We start from the raw sequence: 21,562 nt of genomic DNA on the forward strand, positions 1-21,562 counted from the left end.
ACCTATGAAATAAAGTTAAAATGGTCTTACTGTGCTGTTTTGAACCTGCAGTCACATTTAGAATGTGCTTGGAGAACTTTGTAAAACAGATTTTGTGTTAACTTTATCAGTAGCTTCTGCAATTGATCAGGATAAATAAATACAGAAAGATGGAAGAGGCTGTATTGTGACACGTGTAATTATCAGATGGCCTTACAACCTTGTAAATAACATACAAAACTTCCAGCCTGATTTCAGTTCAAAGGCATCTGAGTAAATATCCAAACTTGAAATTTTGCCCATCACTTGTTTTCCCATGGAAAGGTGAAAAGAATAGCAATAGTTTCCAGTCAAATAATAGTGATGAAATGTTAGTATCAGAAGATAATCCTCCATGAATTTTTTAAAGCTTCTCCAGTCTCTTGAGCCTAACTGAATGAGCTTCTGGTGTCTACAGCAAATTGTGTTTTAGAACTCTAAGGCTGGTAAATTGTTAAATGATGATCCCGTCCATCATCAGTCAAAATGCTGTGTGCATACATCACATCTTGACAAGAAAGCCAAAGGATTCAACATGAGAAAAGAGAGAAAACTAAGGGAAGGATAGAGCAAAAGTCAAACTTATACATTTTGGCTTACTGGCTTTTTGGTGAAGAAAACATCTCTCATTAACCTGATTGAAGGAGAGACATTTTAAATGAAATCTCCCTCAAAGCATGCAGCTGGGTCGTTGATCTTTATATAGATACACTTATGAATGAATGTGCTGAAATGTTACTCGTCTAGAATCTTTTTTTGTGGGAGGAGGGAAGAAGAACGCCACCAAAAATTTTTTGAGCATGAGTGCTTTGAAGCAAACAAGAATTTATCACGCTTGAATAGGTGTAGAGTTCCAAAGCCCTCCAGAACATTTCAGGGAAACCCAGCTGTGCACACCTGGTGAGCTTTAAATCTTTCTGTAAAATCATCAATCTTCAACCAACTACTGTTACTGCCTGCACCCCCTTAATTTATTTAGATTTTGGCTTTAAAATAGTTCTTTTATGGCAACTACCATGAAAAAAGTAGACTGTCCAATAGTAGGTGATTTCCTGAATTCTGTTTCATATGCTGATTACAGAAAACTAACCCTCAGACTTATTTTGCTAAGCTGTAATGTTTCCATGACCTATTTAATATCTGATTTATGGTATCACTAATGCAGTAAGCCAAAACTGTTGCCTACTCCCTGAAGATTTTTTTTCCTCTTTTACTAATAAATGCTGGTGAAGCACTGTCTGAAAAGTAACAAATGGTCTAGTTCAATGTCTCTTTTTCATTCTTTTCCAGAATTTCTGAATGCACAGACAGTGAAGCTGAAACAGTCATGCAGTTACGAAATGAACTAAGAGACAAGGAGATGAAGTTAACTGATATTCGTTTAGAAGCCCTTAGCTCTGCTCATCAGCTTGACCAGCTGCGGGAGGCGATGAACAGAATGCAGGTAGGGGATAACTACCCCGAATACTGCAGTGGATATTGAGGTGTTAAAGGCTGGCCATCCTGCCGCACAATAAAAACATAAAAGAAAGTAAATTCAAAGCTTTTTGAATGCTTACTAAAAATTGTGTTTACCTGCGTACCAGTGTCATACCTTAGACCTTCATTAAGGTCAGCTTGAACCTATGATTTCCACCTCCCTGAACTCAGCAACAGCTAACTGTTTCAACCCTAGAAACGTGGGGGGAGGCTATTCATTGGCTGTCAACAGCTTCTTAAAATTAATCTCAGGCCATCTGCTTTAAAGGAGCTACGTTTCAGTGTTTAGTAAATTCCCACATATTTTTGTTTTCTAGGACACTGAGAAATGTCATAGAAAGGTCATTATGATGATTAAAACTAATTTACTGCAGTGCTTTAAAATTATGTGAAAATGGCATTTCCACTGAATTAGTATTTCTTCTGTAGTTGCTTACGCTGTGCTGTTTTAAGAGTGTGTTTTCACTGTGCCTTCTAACCGCTGACTTGTCTTTTCAAGAGTGAGATTGAAAAATTAAAAGCAGAAAATGATCGGCTGAAATCTGAAAACCACGGCAGCTGCAGCAGGGCGCAGTCTCAGGTTTCCATTTCATCCTCTCCAAGACATTCAGTGGGTCTCTCTCAACACAGTTTGAACCTCACGGAGTCAACCAGTCTCGGTGAGTTTAATGAGAAAGGCGGTGGGCAGGTTTTATCCTGCTCTTGGAAGGTTTGGTTTGGTTAGCCATGGAAAATGAAAGCATGAAAATTATTAACAGCTAAGGTGTGGAAATATGTCAGGAGCTGGCATAAAGCCTTCTTTTAAAATGTCATCATAGGTCTGCTACACCCTAGATTGGAGTTGTCCAACTATGACCTCAGCTGCAGAGAGTTGTGTTCAGAGCCATTTAATGGCGTTGTGTTAGCTAGGGGGATATTTTGTAGGAAGAAAAATACAGAGCAACTGACTAATAATTTCTTTTTAAAAGTGATATTGATATTTAGTAAGGTAGTCAGTAAACCTGGTTCTTATTTTTAACCTCTGGACATGTAAAGCCCAGAGGTGTTGTGTTCGACTACAATAGAAGTGTTAGGGTAAACCAGAATAGCCTTCATTGGTAGGATAAAGCTATGAAAGCTGTTGATGTCATCTCTTCACAGACATGCTGTTAGATGACCCAGGCGATGGCTCTGCCCGGAAAGAAGGAGGCAGGCATGTCAAAATAGTAGTCAACTTTCAGGATGAAATGAAATGGAAGGAGGTGAGTTGTCTTTTGTCTCCATATAAGTGACTTTGGATTTGAATTTTCTGCCACATTCCAGTCTGTTTTGAAGGCTTTTATTTGCAAAACATTCATTACAAATTTCTCAGCAGAATAGTTTACATATCAGACATATCAATACTGATAGACAAAGCACTAAGCTCCCACTTTCATTGAACTGCTGAGAGCCAGCAACACCAGTTTGGGTTGTCTCATGGGACTCGTCTGCAGTGACTTCTTATTTTACAGTTTCTGCCAATTGGTGCCATTAGCATTAGCCATGAACCTATGTCAGTAATAGAGGACTGCTAGCCTAGACCAAGTGTCAATGGCGTAGGTGATAACATTACAATTATTCTCTGAAAGACAGGTCAGTTTTTCAGCTTCAAGGAGGTGAGCTGACTAATCTGCACCTCAGGGTAGCCTGTATTTAAGACTGATCAGTTAAAAGCTGCACAAAGCTCTTTTCTGTTATTATTTCAAGTTTTATTTAAGTTGAAATAATGAAAATGATGCGGTGTGTAGGTAGAAGGTGCACTAAAATGCTAGAAGCAACAATATTCCACGAGCACTTGTTAGGTTCAGACTGGGAGATCTGTAACTATAGTTCAAGTTTTCCTCTCTGGTACAAGTATTTCATTTTGAATCAGTTATTTTTCAGATGTTCTCCTTTCTTAAGCAATGTAAAGAATCCTAAATATCCAAATATGTTTCAAATATTGTGAAATTGCAGCCTGCTTCACGTGTGTAATGCATGCGTGAATGTACTACACAATCTTTACCAAGCATTGATCTTCCTATCTCACATTACGAGTACTTGTAAAAGTGCATTTAAGAAATCATTTAATGGCCTTTGTAAGAGGGGACAGAAATTCCAATAAACAGAGAGAAAATCAGCTCAGCAGATCTTCCCATGAAATAACAATTTTGCATTAATAAATTACAGCCCCAGATAAGCAAATTAATAGTAAAAATGTATTGCTAATTCTGTCGGGCTCTACTGTGTTTACTGTCAGTAAAGTTACCATGTAGAAATGGTTCTTTACATATTAGTTGAACATGAAGTCTTACACTAGAAATCAGTTTTTGTTCAATAAATGTTTCATAGTGAGTACAGCTACAGAGGAATAGAAAAATGAGGTGCATTCCTTTTTCTTTATCTGCTGTAGAAATCAGAAGCAAAAATATTAACTAAAATGGTATAATATACCAAACATAACACACAAGTTTATGTAGAAATTTATGTAGAATTTCACTAGATTTCTTTGTCTGTGGCACGATTTCTAGAAGTAAATAGGATAAATGTTGAAAATGCAATGTATTTTAGATTATGAAGTCACAGAAAAATGAATGTGGTGAACTTCTGCCTAGAATTCCTAAAACTTCCTGACTTTTTGATAAGCTGTAATCTTTTCAGATGCTTTTGAATTGTTCGTGGATTAATAAACACATTTAGCTTAACACTGGGTACTGCTTAAGTATCCTCTAAATTTGTCACTGCAACACTGTAAAAATGTTAAGTAGAGAACAAGGATTTCACATAGTATTCAGAATTTACTATAAATGTATAAAGAAATGAAGATGCATCATAACTATGCCAGAATTTCAGTTACCTTAAACAGACGTGTGACGCAGCTAGGATTTATTTATTAACTTAAATTTATGATTCACGTTTGTATTCATTTAGGATTCAAGGCCTCGCACCTTCCTCATAGGCTGCATTGGAGTCAGTGGCAAGACCAAATGGGATGTTCTGGATGGCGTGGTTAGGCGGTTGTTTAAGGTTAGTGTATACAATTTGCTCTCTGCTTGAGTTCTTCTATTAGCATTCACAGTGTATTTGATGACAGGGTGCCTGCATGGAGACTCAGATGTATACGCTGTTTTGAATTTGGATAGGTGTCCAAACAGCACTGACTTTTACAAAGATTTTATGTGTGTCTTCAGATAAGTCAGGTAACTTCACTGTCAGTTTCCTCATCTGTAAAGCGCGTAGCAGTCATTTGCCTATTGTGTCTGCTTTTTCTTTGACAATTTGCTTGGTACTATTTGAACAGGCATTTGCCAGTATCAAATAATATTCAACTCAGTGTTGTTGTTGTAGCTTAGAATCCACAGGCTCAAAGCTTTCAGTGTTTTGTAAAATTTTCCATCCTCTTTTTCACCGTAGGAATACATCATTCATGTGGATCCAGTGAGTCAGCTGGGACTTAATTCAGACAGTGTTCTGGGCTATAGCATTGGAGAAATCAAACGCACAAATAGCGCAGAGACACCCGAGCTGTTGCCCTGTGGCTATCTAGTTGGAGAAAACAATACGATTTCTGTTACCATCAAAGGTAATTGCAGTTGATCAGTCTGTTGTAGTTCTCAGTAATTACAGTTTTATCAAAGCATACTGTGTCAAGAATCTCAGAGGAGTAAAAACTTATAGTTGTGTCTGTTTTTCCTGTCCTTGCCTTTTATTTACTGTTCTTCTGTTTTCATTTGATGAAGAAAGCACTTAGAGTATGGTAAGTCTATAAATTGAGCAAATTTCCTATCTGTAACAATGGAAATAATTATACACATAGCAGTTTTCCTCCAGATGTCTTAAATCGGTGCCTTGAGTTGTGCTGGAGAGCACCTCACACCACAGGTGTCACAGTGGAATTGTTTGAGCAGCAAAGTACTCTTCCAAATTAATTAAAAAAAAATAATGGGGTTGAGGTAAGTCCTCAACCACTGCAATTTCAGTGTTAGTCAGCTTGCTTGAAGTGACACCATTGAAATATGTCACATAGATCTGCATACAGCAATGGAGTAGCACAATACTTATGAACATTGCCAACCACTTTACAGCTCAATTTCAAAGTTTGACTGAGCATTTGGAAGTATTTTGATTTCTGATTGCTGGTATAAAAAAAAAACAACAATTAATTCTATAGCAGATCAGCACACAGGAAGACAAACTAAGTCATGAAATACCTCAGTTTACTGAGGGTTGATGTGAACTCTGAGTGTTCTGCTCACTTACTTGGAATGCATTATCCAAGAGTATAATCCCAATTGAAATATTGCTCATATCTGTGAAGCTTCAGTTGATTTTGTATTTAACTTGCAGTGTCTTGACTTGTACTTTGAAGGTTCATACATGATAACATTTTTCAATAAAGTATGAGTGTATTTAATCAATTTATGGGAAATCAGTTACTCACATATACCGTTGAGATATAAAGCTGCCTATATAAATATTTAATATTCCAAGTAACCATTGAGGTGCAAACATTTCTATGGGTGATCTGCCAACTTCCCTTTCTTCTGTTTATTCTGAAGCATTGTATGTTTTTCCTGAGCCAATTCTGCCTAAAGTGATTGCTGACATTGCATAAATGCTTATCAGTAGGAGTTTTATGTTAGAAGAGATAGCCATCAGCATACAGAGAAGGAGTTTAATTACATGTGTTTGGGAAAGCAGGGGGAGTTGATGATAGCTGTTTTTTTTTGTCTAGCGATTCAAAAGTAAACAGGTAAATTCTGTGTGTATGTGTAGTGTGCATAACAAAATACTTTAAAACACATGGTTCCTGTGTGAAAAATGTAGCCTGGAAACAGTCATATGGCCAATTTTATCTAGAGAAGCTGAGTTCTTTGAAAACTGGGAAAGCTGATGGAGAATCCAGGTGAAGCTTACAGGTCACTTTCTTTTTTATACATGTCATTCTCTATCACAAGGGACACCAGAGTGGGGAAGGGATTTTTCTCAGAAATAAGAAACAGCTTGGTCGGGTTGGATCTAAATCTGTTGTTACAAAGTTTTATTTTGGGAGTTTCTCCTACTGTTACTGGGCCCAGGTATATTCACAAAGTCCCACGTTTCGGTTCTGTTTTGGCTTTCCAGTCATTTCAATTAATCTTGATTTGTTAAAACGTCATTAATGGATTGCTTTTCAGCATTACAGCTACTTTTTTCTTTTTTTTAAGAGGGAAAAAAAAAACAACTTGTAGGTAATCTGGATAAAAATTGGGAGTTGCTATAAATGAGGAATCTTTTACTGTTGCAGGTATCTGCGAGAACAGTTTGGACTGTCTTGTGTTTGAGTCACTGATCCCCAAGCCTATACTGCAGCGTTACGTCTCTCTCTTGATGGAACACCGACGGATTATCTTGTCTGGCCCTAGTGGCACTGGTAAAACATATCTAGCAAACCGCCTGTCTGAGTATATGGTCCTTAGAGAGGGCAGGGAGTTGGCTGATGGAATTATTGCAACCTTCAATGTGGACCATAAATCCAGTAAGGTGAGAAAACAAATCGTTGCTTGCACAGTTAATGTTACCATATGTCAAAAATGGGAGAACTGCTCCTTTGTTAATTCGTCAAAAATAGGCAAGTGGGATTTTAAACTTATCTTTCTTTTTAAAGCATTCTTTCAATCCTGAAGGGGACAATATCTAAGTTTTTCAGAACTGTAGATTAACCAGGCTTTTGGGCCTTAAATAGCAGACTTCCAGGTATAAGTTTAAACACCTAAAGGCATCATGATTTTGAAGTGGTTAGAAGGCTGAGAATTGCTGAGGAAGTTAAACACCTGCACAAAGTTCCCAGCAACTTCAGTGATCCTCATTGCATGCAGACATCTTTCCAAATAACATGAAATGCATCTCTAGGCCTTTAGAATTTCTGCAGCTGCAAGTATCAGCACTGGTAATCTACATACGCTGTTCCAGTAGTTACTGTTGTCCAGACACATTCCTGAGCTTGTAAGGCATGTCTCTGCTTTTTATGTGCTTTTGGTTTTGCCAAATATACCTCAAGTGAATGTCTAGTTAAAAAAAAAATATTAAATGTTTGATGGCCTTAGGCAGATCTTCCTCTGGAGAAGAAGAGTGGTTGAAAGTGTGGTTGTAGGCCACTGGCATAATTTGAGACATGCTATGTAATAAATGCTTTAAAGATGATGAGAGCTTTTCAGCCACACCCAGTCACCCAGCAGTAGCACTCTGAGCTCATCATTCTTTTGTGTCATTACTGAAGGCATCTAAGTTTGGCCCCTGCTCGAGGAGTGCTTAGTACCAGGCTAATTTTGTCAGCTCTGCTTTGATAAAAACACAGCGGCAAGAACAGAGAACAAACCTAGCCGGAACAACAGCAACTGCCCCGCTTGGTGTACAGAGATTCGAATAAGTTCCTGAAAAGAAAGAAAAATGCATTTCAGACTTCTGTGTCAGATTAGGACAACACAAATGAAAAAACATAAAGCAAAAGGCAAAATCTTGACCCCTTTAGGCCCTTATCTCATGCAAGTGTCTTTGAATATGTAGCAAAACCTACAAAAGAAAAGGAAAACCATATTTTTCTATTTCCTCATGGGAAATGTGAACACGTGTAAGATGGTGGTCTCTTTTGCTTCAGATTTCATAGCAAAGCCACTAATTTATTTGTATTACCTGAATTTTCAAGAAATATAATGAAAACTTTTTTTTTTTTTTTTTTTTTTTTTTTTTTTTTTTTTAATGTATGCTTTGCAGGAACTCCGCCAATACCTGTCCAACCTAGCAGACCAGTGTAACAGCGAAAATAATGCCGTGGATATGCCTCTTGTAATCATTTTGGATAATTTGCATCATGTTAGCTCCCTAGGAGAAATTTTTAATGGACTTCTAAACTGCAAGTACCACAAATGGTAAGGAAAATCTTAGAACTCATTCCAAATCCCAATTATGTCAAAGAACAGCAGTTTCAGAATATGATCAGAACAATGAACTGTAGATCAATTTGGTAAAGAGGACTGAGATGGGAGACCATCCTTATTATGGACAGCACTTCAGAGATTTTTTTCTGCATAAAATTATCAATTCTTCTATAATCAGTAATAAAAAAGTAGTAGATGCGTTGGACAACTTGCATTCATTTCATGCAGTAGACCTTCAATACTAAAAAGACGTTTTTAGCAAAAGGTCCTGCTCTGAGGCTTCGATTTTGCTTTCTGAATTTGATGTTCTTGTAGTTCAGATTCTCGGTAGAGAATCTGGTTACAAGTAACTACAAAAGCCTTCTTTGACAAAAAAAAAAAAAGAATAACCTTTTTAATGTTAAATGTTTTAATGTTATTTTTTATTTTTAACAAAATTTACAAGTTTGATTTGCTTGATTTTTTTTAATAGTCCATATATTATTGGCACCATGAACCAAGCCACCTCCTCAACACCTAATCTTCAACTTCATCATAATTTCAGGTACTGTTTATTCATGTTTCTCATTTATGTTTGTGGGCTCACAAAGGAGCAATGGCTACTGAGTCATCTGAAGTTGTTCTTATCAGCTGAAATGGCAAACTGGGATATAGAAATACCATTCTCCAGTAGCTACTGCCCTAACTTGTGCAGCTTTATGTTATGATGCTGTTATTGAAATAACTATAGTTAATAAAACTTTGTCTGTTCAGAGGATTTTTAAGATATTTGATATTCTAACAAATTTTAAATATGACTATAGGCGAAGCAGATAGCCAGTAAGCAGTAAGATGAAACAAAGTACAATATGAATTATTTCATCTAATGAACTCATTGTTCTAAAATAGTTTTTTCTAAGAAAAATATACAACTGTGATCATCCTTTTTGATCACAATAATCATTTAGAAGTGATAAGAAATATTTAGCCCAAAATACTTTCTCTTGCACTAAAGAATAATTGCAGACGTTTTTGCTGTTCTGCCACAGATGGGTGCTATGTGCTAACCACACTGAGCCAGTCAAAGGCTTTCTCGGCCGTTTCCTGAGGAGAAAACTAATTGAAACAGAGATCAGTGGCAGGATGAGAAATGCAGAGCTGGTTAAAATTATTGATTGGATTCCCAAGGTCTGGCAACATCTGAACAAGTTCTTGGAGGCTCACAGCTCCTCCGATGTTACTATTGGTAAGTGTTCTGCCCATTCTGGAAGAAATGCATTTCCAGACATATATAAATGTATGTATTCTATTTCCTTGTACACCAAATGCATCCTTGCACATTTCCTTGTACTACATAAGGTAATAAAAGGTTTCTTTAAACCCTGCTTTTAGATATATATATATATTTTTTTTACTCTCAGACAAACCATACAAGAAGTTTCTAAACTTTTTTCCCCCATTTTAATAGGTCCTTGATATCAACCTTGTTAGGAAATCTGGTTAATAGTTTTGACCTTGAAAGCTATGGTTTTTGAAGTCAATTCATAGGATTTTTGAACTCTCAAGTGAGAGCACTTCACCAGATAGCTACGTTTGTTCTCTCATCCTTGGCTTCTTTCTCTAGAGAACTGCAAGTTGTTGTTCGATCCTGTTTTGATTCATGTCATTATGATTTGAGTGTAATATCTGTATTCCCCTTTTCAGGTCCACGGCTATTCCTCTCTTGTCCAATAGATGTAGATGGTTCAAGAGTTTGGTTTACTGACCTGTGGAACTACTCCATCATCCCGTACCTTCTGGAGGCAGTTAGAGAAGGGCTACAGGTGAGCAGACAAAAATGAAAAATCATAGGTCTTGAAATGGTATCTATTCAGAAGGCAACACAGCATCAGAGAAAACTGAATAATGATGATGTTTTCTGTGGGTGTAACTTTGCACACTAAATACTTGTATGTCTGTGAAAATACAGTCATTAATTTCAGGGAGAAATATTTTCTTCACTCTGCCATTTTGAAATACGGAGTGGAAGCACACAAATTCCAGAGTAACTTTTTGAAAAGTGCTTAAATGCTAAACTGTTGGATGTTTTTAGTCGCAGTTAGGCATCCAAGTGTGTTTCAATAATCTGTATTCAAAAATCAATTTTCAACAACCCAGGAGCACGCTTTAAAATTGTACCATGCACCTGAAAAACATATTTGTGGTCATTAACTGTTACATATGATTTTCCTTTGCAAATGAAATCTTGAACAGAAGATAAACGAAGACGTATAAGGAGATAAACATATAAATGAACACGATAGGTTCAATATCAGTGACATTTTGATTATTTCTTCAACCTTCAGGATGAAATTTTGAGTAGATTCCTTTGTAATTCTTTCAGGGTCTGTAGTAGAATCATCACTGATTGCCTGTACTTTTATCTGATTCACACCGTCTAACAATTTGGATAGTTTTAGGCATTCAGTTCTTAGATTCATGCAATTCTTAGCATCTCCATGACTATAAAGCATGTTGGAATCAGGAGGAATGGCTTAACAGAGGTTTGCTATTGACTTGACATGGAATTATGGAAAAAAAAATATTTAGATTCTTCAGTTCTCTGTTCACAGGGTAAGAACAGCAGCACATAATGTAAAAGGTGTTTTGGAAGATAGCATAATCAATGAGTAAAATACGAGTACATTCTGGGTGTTGCAAACATTAGTTATTTTTGATAGAGAGCTCTCTGTGAGAAAAATCCCCGTATTTTGATAACGTGAGAATTAGGGCAGATGGAACCTGAAGCTTTCCCCTTGCAGCATCTGCGAAATCTGCTCATTTAAAAATTACTTGTTTTGCAGTAGAGCTAAATGCAAGATCACATGTAGAGAAATAAAAAGGTGGATGACAGTGAGAGTCTAGAAAGTTGAAAAGGGCTGAAGATAAGTGGAGAATAGTAAATTATGGTGATGTATCAGAAGCTTGTGTTTTGGTAAGAGGACAGATGCCACTGTAGGGGTATAACTTAAAAGCTCATAGAAGTAGGAAGAGGGAAGTACTTCTGTATGTTAAAAAAAAAAAAAAAAAAAAGATTTAAAAGTTAAAAGGGTTCAGAAAAGGGCAATAGTTATAATTTAAGATACAGAAAGCATTTTACAGTGAAATGAGAAGTTCAAACTATTCAGTTTATTTAATAGGAAGATGAAACAGTTTTGATCTTTGGAAGCCTTCTGTTTAAGTGGGGGAAGAACATTTACTGGCTGTTTGACAAGTTTGCACTAGAAAAAATCAAACTATGAGCAAGACACAGTTTGTTATTAGTAAGAGTAATTAATAGTTAGGAAATTTTACTACAGAAATAATAGGTTCTCTACCATGTGTGTCTCTGAGCCCAAAATCTTTCTGAAACATGAAAGAACTCCCAAGAAGTTACAAGCTCCTTGAGAGAAGCAGTCATGTCACAGAATGGTAATTTGGGGTTTGTGAATAACAGTTTTCTCCATTCTGGGGCTGCTTAGGGGTCACCTTTACAGTATTCATCGGGATGACTTGTCAGGAAGATCTGTTAGAAAAGTGTGAAAGTTTTCTTTTGAAAAATACTATTTCTTTTCTATTCAATACAGTTTCTGTATTTGAGGTTCAGCTCTTGTTTGGATGGGAGTACTCTGCAGAAAATGAAGCAATAATGAAGAGAAGACACACCAGTTTGAAAATGTGCTTAAAAGGAAAAAAAAAAAAAAAAAGAGAAAAAAAAAAAAAAAAAGCTCGTCCACTTAAGAAACACCTGGAGTTTCATTTACTATCTCGACAGTAGAGATTTATAGATGTTAACAGAGAGAGTGCGAAAAAACAGCCTTGTCATAGAAATTTCAGTTTTTACTAGTGGCTCCTAATAACTACTAAATACATGAATTGTTCAACTAGTTTTAGTAAGAATTTGTGCAAACTGTGTTTACCATTTGAATTCTGACATTACCTAGAGACTTCATTTTCCTTGAGATGATTGTGGTAGGTACTTACATGTCAGGTTTTCAGATTGCACAAAGAGAAACATAGGTAGAAATAGAATAGAAGAGAAGAACTATTTTACATAATTCCTGTAGAGGGTCCCCACAAAGGAAGGTAAAGGGAGTTTATAATCTTTTTGACCTAAAACAAGTGAGAAGACACAGTTCTTGTTTCCTCCTGAAATGGGATGCTTGAGCATGTTGTATTGTGTTTTGAATGTCTTTTATCAGCTGATCAGTAGGTATGGAAAGCATTGAAACATTAATAACAGAAAGGATGAGAAAGCATAACAATTGATAAAACCCTGTTTTTGCTTCCTCATTTTGCCTGTTATCTGCATCTTTATGTTATTTGAATGGATTGCATTTTAAGTGTAAGGATTCCAGTTTCTCACTTTTTGCTTTAGATTCTGTATCTGCTCCAATCCAATTTCCCCATATTCCACTAATTCATTTTGTTTTAAATAATTTCCTTGTTTGCTTTAGAATTCTCTTTTGTTGAGTCTGTTGATGGGAATAAAACATGAGTACTCAAAGAGCAGCCAGAGTTGTACTAATTAACAAGCTAATGCTAGAAATGTGTATTTCATTTTTGGCTGTTTTCCGTCCCCACACCCACAAAGGCTCCTTTGAGAACACATCTTCTCATCTGAAATTGCCTGCCAGAAAGAAAGGGTGGACTGCTGATTTCACTCTGATCTCCCTGGATCTAAACTGAACTATTTTTATGTTTCTGTTTCTCATTTAGAAGACTATTTTGGGTCAAAAAACAAGAGAGCCAAAAGGATCCTTAGAATAATTGCTCCCATTGGAGCCGCTGAGTTTTTGGTTCTTCAAAACAGGGATGTGAAAATTACAGGGTTTTAAAAACCCATTGTTCTTCCTGCTCGGTATATTGATATGGAATGGAGCACCAACAAAAAGAGGGTCTAAAGTCTCTGTGGCTTCCTGATGCCATCACTCGTACTCCAGTGGTTTCTGTGTGGTGCTTTGTGGACCAACCTGTTAGGTTCTTGCTCCTTAATTGCACCTTCTATGTCTAGAAAGCATTCATATGAAAGGGGCAGGACTGGTTGCTGTGGATGGGAATGGTAAGCTGGTAATTCGATCTTTCATCTGCTGAAGATATATGATGATTTTGTATCCTGCAATAGGGATTTGACTTCCTAGCTAATATTCAGAAATGATCTAGGAACCAAGCAGACCTTCTAGGCAGCACGGACGTGTGGAAAATATAAAATTCTCTGCCCTTACCAATTGTTACGACTTGCCGTAGATTTGAGAACAAGATTAAAATATGCGATCTGGCTTACCACAGCTTGAAGACATTATGTTGGGAAAAATAATACAATACAGCTCAAGGACGCAGACAAGTTTTTTTGCAGCAGAAAGCCATGTGTAAGACTGCCTAGCACCACCTGCTGGGCATGCCTGCTCTGTGCTCTGCCTGCTTCAGTGCTGTTCCAGAAAGTGTTCAGTACCTTGTGATTTCCGTATGGCATTTGACTGCCATCTATTAGTAAGTCTGCATTCATGTCTGAGTTTCACAGGAATATAAGCTTCATGTAACTCTTACAGGAAGGCTCTAATAGAAAAAATAAAAGACTTTGTTTAGCATGTGCAAATTAATGCAGCCAAATTTTCAAAGAAAGGGTTAGGCTGTGAACTATGTGACATCACTTAGAATGAAAGCTGTTTTTATCCTAATATTGCTTAGGAGTCTCTGACGAAATGCCATTCATACACGCTTGCCTGGTATATGTCTGTGGAAACACTCTGCTGCCATGCAGGAAGAGCAGATTTGGATTAATTAAACATGCATCCAGATGAAGTCAGTCTCTTGCATTCTGTTTGGATGCAGCATTTTGGGGGCCTGTTTGCACTGGAAGAATTGGTTTCCATGCTGCAAGAACGTTCAGTGATTTATGGCAATGTGAGGAACAGCACTAGAAAGCTCAAGTTTGCCCTAACTATTCCTGTTTGGCAATGGGCAGGATAATAGAATGGGAATGTGGGGAGGAAGAAACACTGATGAAGAAAACAAGATAGCCTTAGATCCATGAAAGAGATGACTAATTTCTTTGTTATACCGCTGCTTTTTCCCCATGTGCATTGTACAGGAAAGAGAGGTCTCTGAATTGAAGTGACAAAGCGCCAGTAATGAACTCCAGTTGCGGAAGGATGCTTAGGCCAGAAAATTATAAAGCAGAAGTTTGAAGTCACTTAAAGTTGTATTTATGCTTTTGAAAGTCATAGGACGTTAAAAGGAATTTATTAGCTAATTAAGGCAAACAGCTGAACGTAACAAGAAAGATATGTAGAGATTCAGTAACACAGGAAAAGTTTTGGAAATAGAGCACACTAGCTTGAAATAGGAATGCAGTCAAATTCTGTTGGTGCATTTTCTTGGTTGAGTACAAAGAAATTCCCTTGGCTTCAAAAACTTATGCTTTGACATCCGTCTATCACTATTGCTTGATAACAGGCATTACGTTTCCTCCTGTGCATTCTTCTGACTGCAGTTTCACAGCAACAGCAAACAGATAAGCTGTCTCCTGTTGCGGCCTGGATGTGAACGTTAACAGCCTCTTTCCTGTATTTACTTTTATTCAATTGAAGAAAAAAAAAAAAAAAAAAAAGGAAAAAAAAAGAAAAGAAAGAAAGAAAGAAAGAAAACACCTGTCCAAACTGAGGTTATTTTCACATCCCCCCTTCATTAAACAGTACCCACAAAAGGGCATTGCAGCCTCAAATGAGGTGGTTAGCCTCTTCCAAATCACTTGCCCTCAAAAATAATTAAAACGTTGTCATTAGGGGCATGCAAATCTCATTCGGTTTTGTTCAACCTTACTTGCAAATGTTATCTGCAGTCAAAGAATCAAGGCACATTTATTTTGGTTAGGTAAGCACAGAATAAAATGATAAATGAACAGGAATGCTTTAAAAGATGCTTTTGCACTTTTTCAGTTGTATGGGAGGAGAGCTCCCTGGGAGGATCCTGCCAAATGGGTAATGGACACGTACCCCTGGGCGGCCACCCCACAGCACCATGAGTGGCCTCCTCTGCTACAGCTGCGTCCTGAAGATGTGGGGTTTGATGGCTACTCCATGTCACGGGAAGGCTCAACCAGCAAACAGGTTCCAGTGAGTGATGCCGAAGGAGATCCTTTGGTAAGTTCTCAGTTTTGAAACAGCAGATCTGCCTAGTTTCTCTGCTTTATAGGATTAAAAGCAAGAATGAAAAAGTAAAGGATGGCTGAAAATTGTTGAAAAGATGTAGAACAAGAAGTCCATATATCTTGGGAAGTCATGAAGACGGCTCATGGAATGTGTTGACATAGAAAGCCCATAAAGTTTTCAAGAAATAGTGTCAGAAGTTTTTCAGATTCGTTCACTGAGGATATTTTGAGGAGTCACTGGGGATGTGTCCAATGTTTATTAATTTCTACCCCAGAAGGAAGTACTTCATTTGGTGACAACTGTGTGAATAGTTCAGTGGAGCCATTTGGCTAAGCCTGTTTTGCCACAGTCATGAAATAGCCACGTTACTTTACCTCACCACGGTGTTTACAGTCACCAGATGTAAACTGAGATTTTCAATGAATCTATCAGCTGTTATGCTCTGTGAATCTATTTTTAATTTTCAGTGAATCTATCAGCTGTTATGTTCTGTGACTGGTTTCAACTTCATGAATCAGAAATACAGTGCAAGTGTATATAAAGGAAATGGTAACGCATATTTGTATAGCGTGTATAAACTGAACTGGAAGGCATTACTAAATACCCGTTTTCTTTCAGTGGGAAACAGTTATTGAAACTATGAATGCCCTGAAGCTGTCCTTCTGAGATAGGCATTTTCCCAGATGACTGGAGTGCAGAATACATGTTAGCTTTCACTACCTAATGTATAGAGAGACAAATATATTTTCCAACCTAGATGATTCTATGATTTGAAATATCAAGCTAGATATTAATACATTCATATTTACCTATTTGGACTGTGCTGAACATATTTCCATGGGTCAGAGCAAGAGATAGAAAGGATGCTTGCAGAATCCTTTGGCACAGCTGTGGACTAATCGGTTCAATCTTTTCATTTTTACTTTTACTGGAAAAGCATACAATTCATGACTAATGTGTATGCTCCTATAACTGTTTTAAATGTAATGCCTCTTTTCAGATGCACATCAATAATTACCCCTGTTTTCCCTTCCTTTCCGCTGTTACATGCTGGCATAGTGAATGCCACTTTGATTTTCATACGGAGTTGATATTCTTTCTGCCTCAGAATGCAAATAATCATGAACTTCTGTGCCTTTGTAGATGAACATGCTAATGAGACTGCAAGAAGCAGCCAACTACTCAAGCCCCCAGAGTTACGACAGTGACTCTAACAGCAATAGCCATCACGATGACATCCTTGATTCATCTCTGGAGTCAACGTTGTGATCTTCGTTAGATAGAAAAAAGTTGTTTCCGTGATTGCTCTCCCACTCAACAAGAGTCCTGATCACAGACTCACGAGAAGAACACGTTCCTGGGCTGGGCTGGTATCTCAGTATTAGAGCTGCAAGAACAAGAAGACACTTTGAGTCAGTCTTGAACCTGGGTGCAGGCAACCCAAGCAACCTTTGTATTGTTTTTCTTTTTACAGTGATAAGAACTGCACTATTCCTTTGTTTTCTTATGTTTAGTTGCTGTAAGCTCTCATGCCTAAGATACTGAAGATGTTAAAATCATTGTTACTAAAGGAAAAAAAAAAAAAAAAAGTTAAAGGAGGGGGGAACTTCACAGCTATGAAGCAAACAGCTTTGTGCCATGTACTGTCCAGAGGAGAGGGGAGAGGAAATTTTTGCCTACGCTGCTTCTGACCAAACCACATTTAGGTGAGGGCTGGACTTTTACCAATCAGCTTTGCAGATTAAACTCAGCTTTGTAGAGTTCTGGTGCTATAACAATACTGCTTGCCTTGGTAATAATACTCCATAAAGGCAAAGCTGCAAAACAGGGAAGTTTGAATAAATATAGTAGTAAAGAGAAGAAAAAAAGTAAAGTAAAAGTGCTGCTCTCCTTGCCAGTCTGAGACCTTGGCTTTCTTTCATTGTGTGTTTGTAAAGATATACATATATATAAATAGGAGTATATAAAAATATATATACAGTCAGAACAAATCAGGTTTTTTCAAACACTGTGTAACAATCAATCCTACTAAAAGTTGGACATCGGGTAGCCCTTTGCTACGCCGGGCCTGATTCTCCTCCCACTTACATCCACGATGCTCTCAGTTGACTTCAGTGGTGTACATGTGGTTTACACCGATGAGAGTGAGCTTCCCTCCTCCACAGAAGTCGGCGCAAGGGCTCTGCCCCTTGAAGCCCTACAGCTTTAAAGGACCTTAGGCAATGCACGGGTGTTCTATCAGCCCTGTACACAGAGGTTAGCTACACCCCTGAAGGGATTAATCAGACTTTCAGTTTTTAATTCTTGCCATGAAATGTTACAGCAGTTTTCGAGAAACTTTGGGTTTTGTTCAGAGTTTTTGTTCCGATCAGCACAACCATAACCGGATTAGTTAAAACTCAGCTCTGTGACAGTTTCAGTGCTACTCTGGTGAAAACATTTACTTCCACGGTTTTTAACTAACTAAAAAAAAAAAAAAAAAAAAAAAAAAAAAAAAAAGTATTTTAGCAGTATTCCAGTCTGGAAAAAAGGAGGGAAGGTACTGCGTCTTCTAAGTTTACCTAGGCCATGCTTTTGAGTTTTGGCAGAGCTGTGAACCTGGTTTTATTTCTCCTCCTCTCCGAACGCACACACCTACACTATCAGTGTTAAGGCTTGTACTTCTGTTGGGGATCAAGAACACCTCACAAAGAATTGCACTTTCCTTTCTATGGAAGCAAATGGTTCCAACACCATCGCCACCAAGTCAGCTGTCCCGGGCTGTACCTCAGCAAATACATCAGTCCTCAATATCGATCTGTACTAGCCTTTCCAGCTATCTTTTGGTGCTGAATTTTAAAGCGATGCCTTATTTTGTACTAATTGTGTTGATTAAATTAGTGCTGTATATTACAAGATTTTATTTAAATAAACAGGGCTAAAGTCATCTCTTGGAATATCATAAGTTGCTGTGAATATTGTTTGTATGAGATACTAGAATCTGTTGAAATGTGACAAAAAGGAGGGAAATGAGATAACTTTTCAGGTTCGTATCAATCCGCAGCTAAATAAATCACTGAAGAGCTCTTTTATCCACGCAGAAAAAGAAAAAAAAAAAAAAGAAAAAAAAAAAGCTTTTCAACTATAATAAATGCTGTCATTAATAAATTACAGGAATATGCTGGTTTTTTCAATGTACAAAAAGAAAACTTATTACAAACACTTTTTTAAGAGCTTGTTAATCCTTGTGGGTTTAAAGTAATGTAACAGACAAGTTCATGCTTCTGTGACTCAGTTTGAGAGGATAGTTTTATTATACCTCATGACTTTCTGTAACATAACTGTACTTACTTTGTCTTACTGAGCTGGTCTTGAATCTGCTCCTGTTACAACTTTTAAGTGCTGATGACTTTTTTTTTTTTTTTTAAAGAAAAATATTGTAAAAGAAAAAATAAAATATTTTAATGTTGGGGTTGGGGGGGTGGGTTGCTGTTGTTACTGTTTTAACCTTATGAACTCTATTTCATTATTTTGCTGACTGAAATACCAAGGGTTACTCAGCCAATGTTCCTACTCTAGTCTTGGTACTGTAAAAATGGGGTGCATCCGTATGGACTCAAATATATAGCATGCTGGTGTTGATTTAAAGAGAGGTTAATTTTTCCAGTAGTCTTGACAATTCTGCTTCCCAGCACTGACTTTACCTGCTACTACTGTGAATCTTGGTACCTAATCCTCCAACTGAATCCATGCAGATACAGCATGTGCCTGTCAAAAATCCAGTTGCAGGGATAGGGCTTTTAAATGGACTTAATATCCTAGAAAACTTCTCACTTAACCTTTAACCGAGTGCTGTAAGACATGTTTATAATGGTGTTTTATTTGTGGGGAACGGGGTATTTTTTTTCCTCATTTTTAATCCTGTGCTTAGGCTCAGGAAGGAATTTCTGTTATCTTTTATTTTTTATTGACACTAGTTTGCATTACAGGAAGAGAGGCAATTTTGAGTGGGCTGGTCATGCTAAGCGTCACAACATTCAGTGTCTTTTCTGAAACTTCGGGAAGCAGGGTTACCCGTAGTGCACACTTAGTTTTTATCAAGACTTCATAGATTAAGTCTTTCTTTAAGTGACTTTGTTATAATTTAAGGCTTTTTTTTCAATAATGTTTCTTTTCTTTTTGCCTTTTTTCCCTACAAAGTAATTTTAAAGAAAACAAAATCATGAAGGAAAAAAAAAAAAAAAAAAAAAAAAGATTCTATGCAACAGTCATGTTGAGTTATAAATTGAAAGTATAAACCATTTTCTTTCCTTCAGACCTGCCAAGAATTCTACAGGCCATAAATGAGATGTGGTTTATTTGGGGAAGGGGAGGGAGGGGGTTGGCTAGCCTTTTTGTACATTTTGGAAGAAGCAAACTGATACTTCATTGTTGATGCTTAACTTCGATATTATGTGTATGAAACCTTGTCTAAATGTGGCAATTTTCTTTCAAGAAAAAAAAAAATATAAAAACAAAGCAAAAAAATCTTTCTTTGTCAATATTAAATGGAAGGTTGCTGTTTTGATCTAGTCGTTTCCAGTGGAACAGTTTATGAAATATGTTCTATAAGATGTACATTTTTCATTGTAACATAGAAATGTAAATATTTGATTAAAAGTGCTGCATTTTGATGAATTTTTTCTAGCCATTTTTAAAGAGAAAAACTAGGAACTGAGTATTTTGTGTACGTTTATGATGTTTTCCATTTGCTCCTCTCCCTATTTAATTTTCAGTTCTCATTTAGGATTGGAATTTGTGAATGGTCTGTTTGAGATCATGCCTCCCCTTTCTCACCCTCCCTGTTTCTCCCCCTTCCCCGCCCTTGTGTCATGGAGAATAAAGCTGATGATTGTACCAGTCTTAAATTATTCATGATTCAATAAAATTGATGCTTATTTATTCAGATTTGTGGCTTCCCTGAACATTTTGTCCCTTCTTAATTGACATTTTCTATTGTGCATTCTTAGATTGTGGGTTTTACTTCTTGTTTTCGTTGGCTTCTTAGAAGTATGTGTGAAAAGATGCCAACAGCCCTAAGACTCTGTACCCTCGTACGGGGAGAAATTTAGCAGAGGTACAACACCATTGCAGTTATCTCCTATAGCTAATGTTTGCACGCATAATCCACCACGATCTGCTCAAGACAGGACTGTGGGCTACCCACGTGGAATGTCGCTGCAATAGAGCTCGAAGTAAGTCATAGGTGGCCAGCAGGCCGGACAGATCCTCGTGCCAGCTTCTTTTCAAAAGAAATCCCTGCCGGTCACAAGGCCATGCACGGCCTGCATGCTGGGCATGCTACGAGCGTGCTTTGCAGAACGGGCAACTTCACTGCCCAGAGCAAGCTGTATTCTACGTGTGCCCCATTGTACACACAAGGCTATCTTAAGGTCTGTGCTTGCTGTCATTGGTCTTTGAGACTTCTCATTCCCATCTTCAAGGGCATTAAGCAGCTCAGTCCCACCCATTATAACAATTTCCTCTTAACCCATTCGATAGTGACACAGATTACACCATGATAAGCTCATGTTGGTCAGTAAGAACATGTAAGGATCTCTTTTTCTACTTTACTTCAACTAAATGCTGTGCTCTAATGAGAACAACGAAGAAGTACTCCCCTTTCAGGAAGCATAAATCCCCAAACCTCTTCACTAAAAGTCTAGGTGATCATTCTCAGCAGCAGACTGCATTTTTATTTTTTTTTTTTTTTTCCTGCAGACTTGCGAGTTTCTTGTAGTTATCTTGTCTTCTACTTACAGACTTGAACTACTGACATTGGTAATAGATTCTCCTATATCAAAAGAAAGAGAAGAAATTCTGCTGAGAATTGATGACGTGCATTAGATTTACTTAAATCCAAAAACAGTTGAATCTACAACTCCCAGCAGCTCTTTCTGAAAATCACTGAACACATCAGGTCTATTTTTCGATAGTTGTGTTGACCTACTTTTCAAACTAAAAAGAAGTATGATACAAAGGTGT

At 37.3% G+C, this 21,562-nt stretch overlaps 1 protein-coding gene across 6 annotated transcripts in view; it reads left to right on the forward strand.

Moving 5' to 3' along the window:
• NAV2 (neuron navigator 2) overlaps positions 1-19,003 on the forward strand; it is a 397,581-nt gene extending 378,578 nt beyond the window's left edge. For 5 of the 6 annotated variants that reach the window (XM_082761145.1, XM_082761144.1, XM_082761146.1 and 2 more), the window contains 12 exons: positions 1,309-1,462; positions 1,997-2,156; positions 2,638-2,738; positions 4,426-4,521; positions 4,909-5,077; positions 6,782-7,017; positions 8,248-8,402; positions 8,884-8,955; positions 9,440-9,636; positions 10,095-10,213; positions 15,347-15,550; positions 16,703-19,003. In XM_082761145.1, coding sequence (XP_082617271.1) covers positions 1,309-1,462; positions 1,997-2,156; positions 2,638-2,738; positions 4,426-4,521; positions 4,909-5,077; positions 6,782-7,017; positions 8,248-8,402; positions 8,884-8,955; positions 9,440-9,636; positions 10,095-10,213; positions 15,347-15,550; positions 16,703-16,828 — 1,789 coding nt within the window. In that variant the 3' untranslated portion in view covers positions 16,829-19,003. The remainder of the gene's footprint in view (positions 1-1,308; positions 1,463-1,996; positions 2,157-2,637; positions 2,739-4,425; positions 4,522-4,908; positions 5,078-6,781; positions 7,018-8,247; positions 8,403-8,883; positions 8,956-9,439; positions 9,637-10,094; positions 10,214-15,346; positions 15,551-16,702) is intronic. The other variant, XM_082761147.1, reaches the window with a different exon arrangement.
• Positions 19,004-21,562: the final 2,559 nt, after the last annotated feature.

Source organism: Aythya marila, assembly GCF_965140915.1.
Source record: "Aythya marila genome assembly, chromosome: 5".
NCBI classification, from domain to species: domain Eukaryota; kingdom Metazoa; phylum Chordata; class Aves; order Anseriformes; family Anatidae; genus Aythya; species Aythya marila.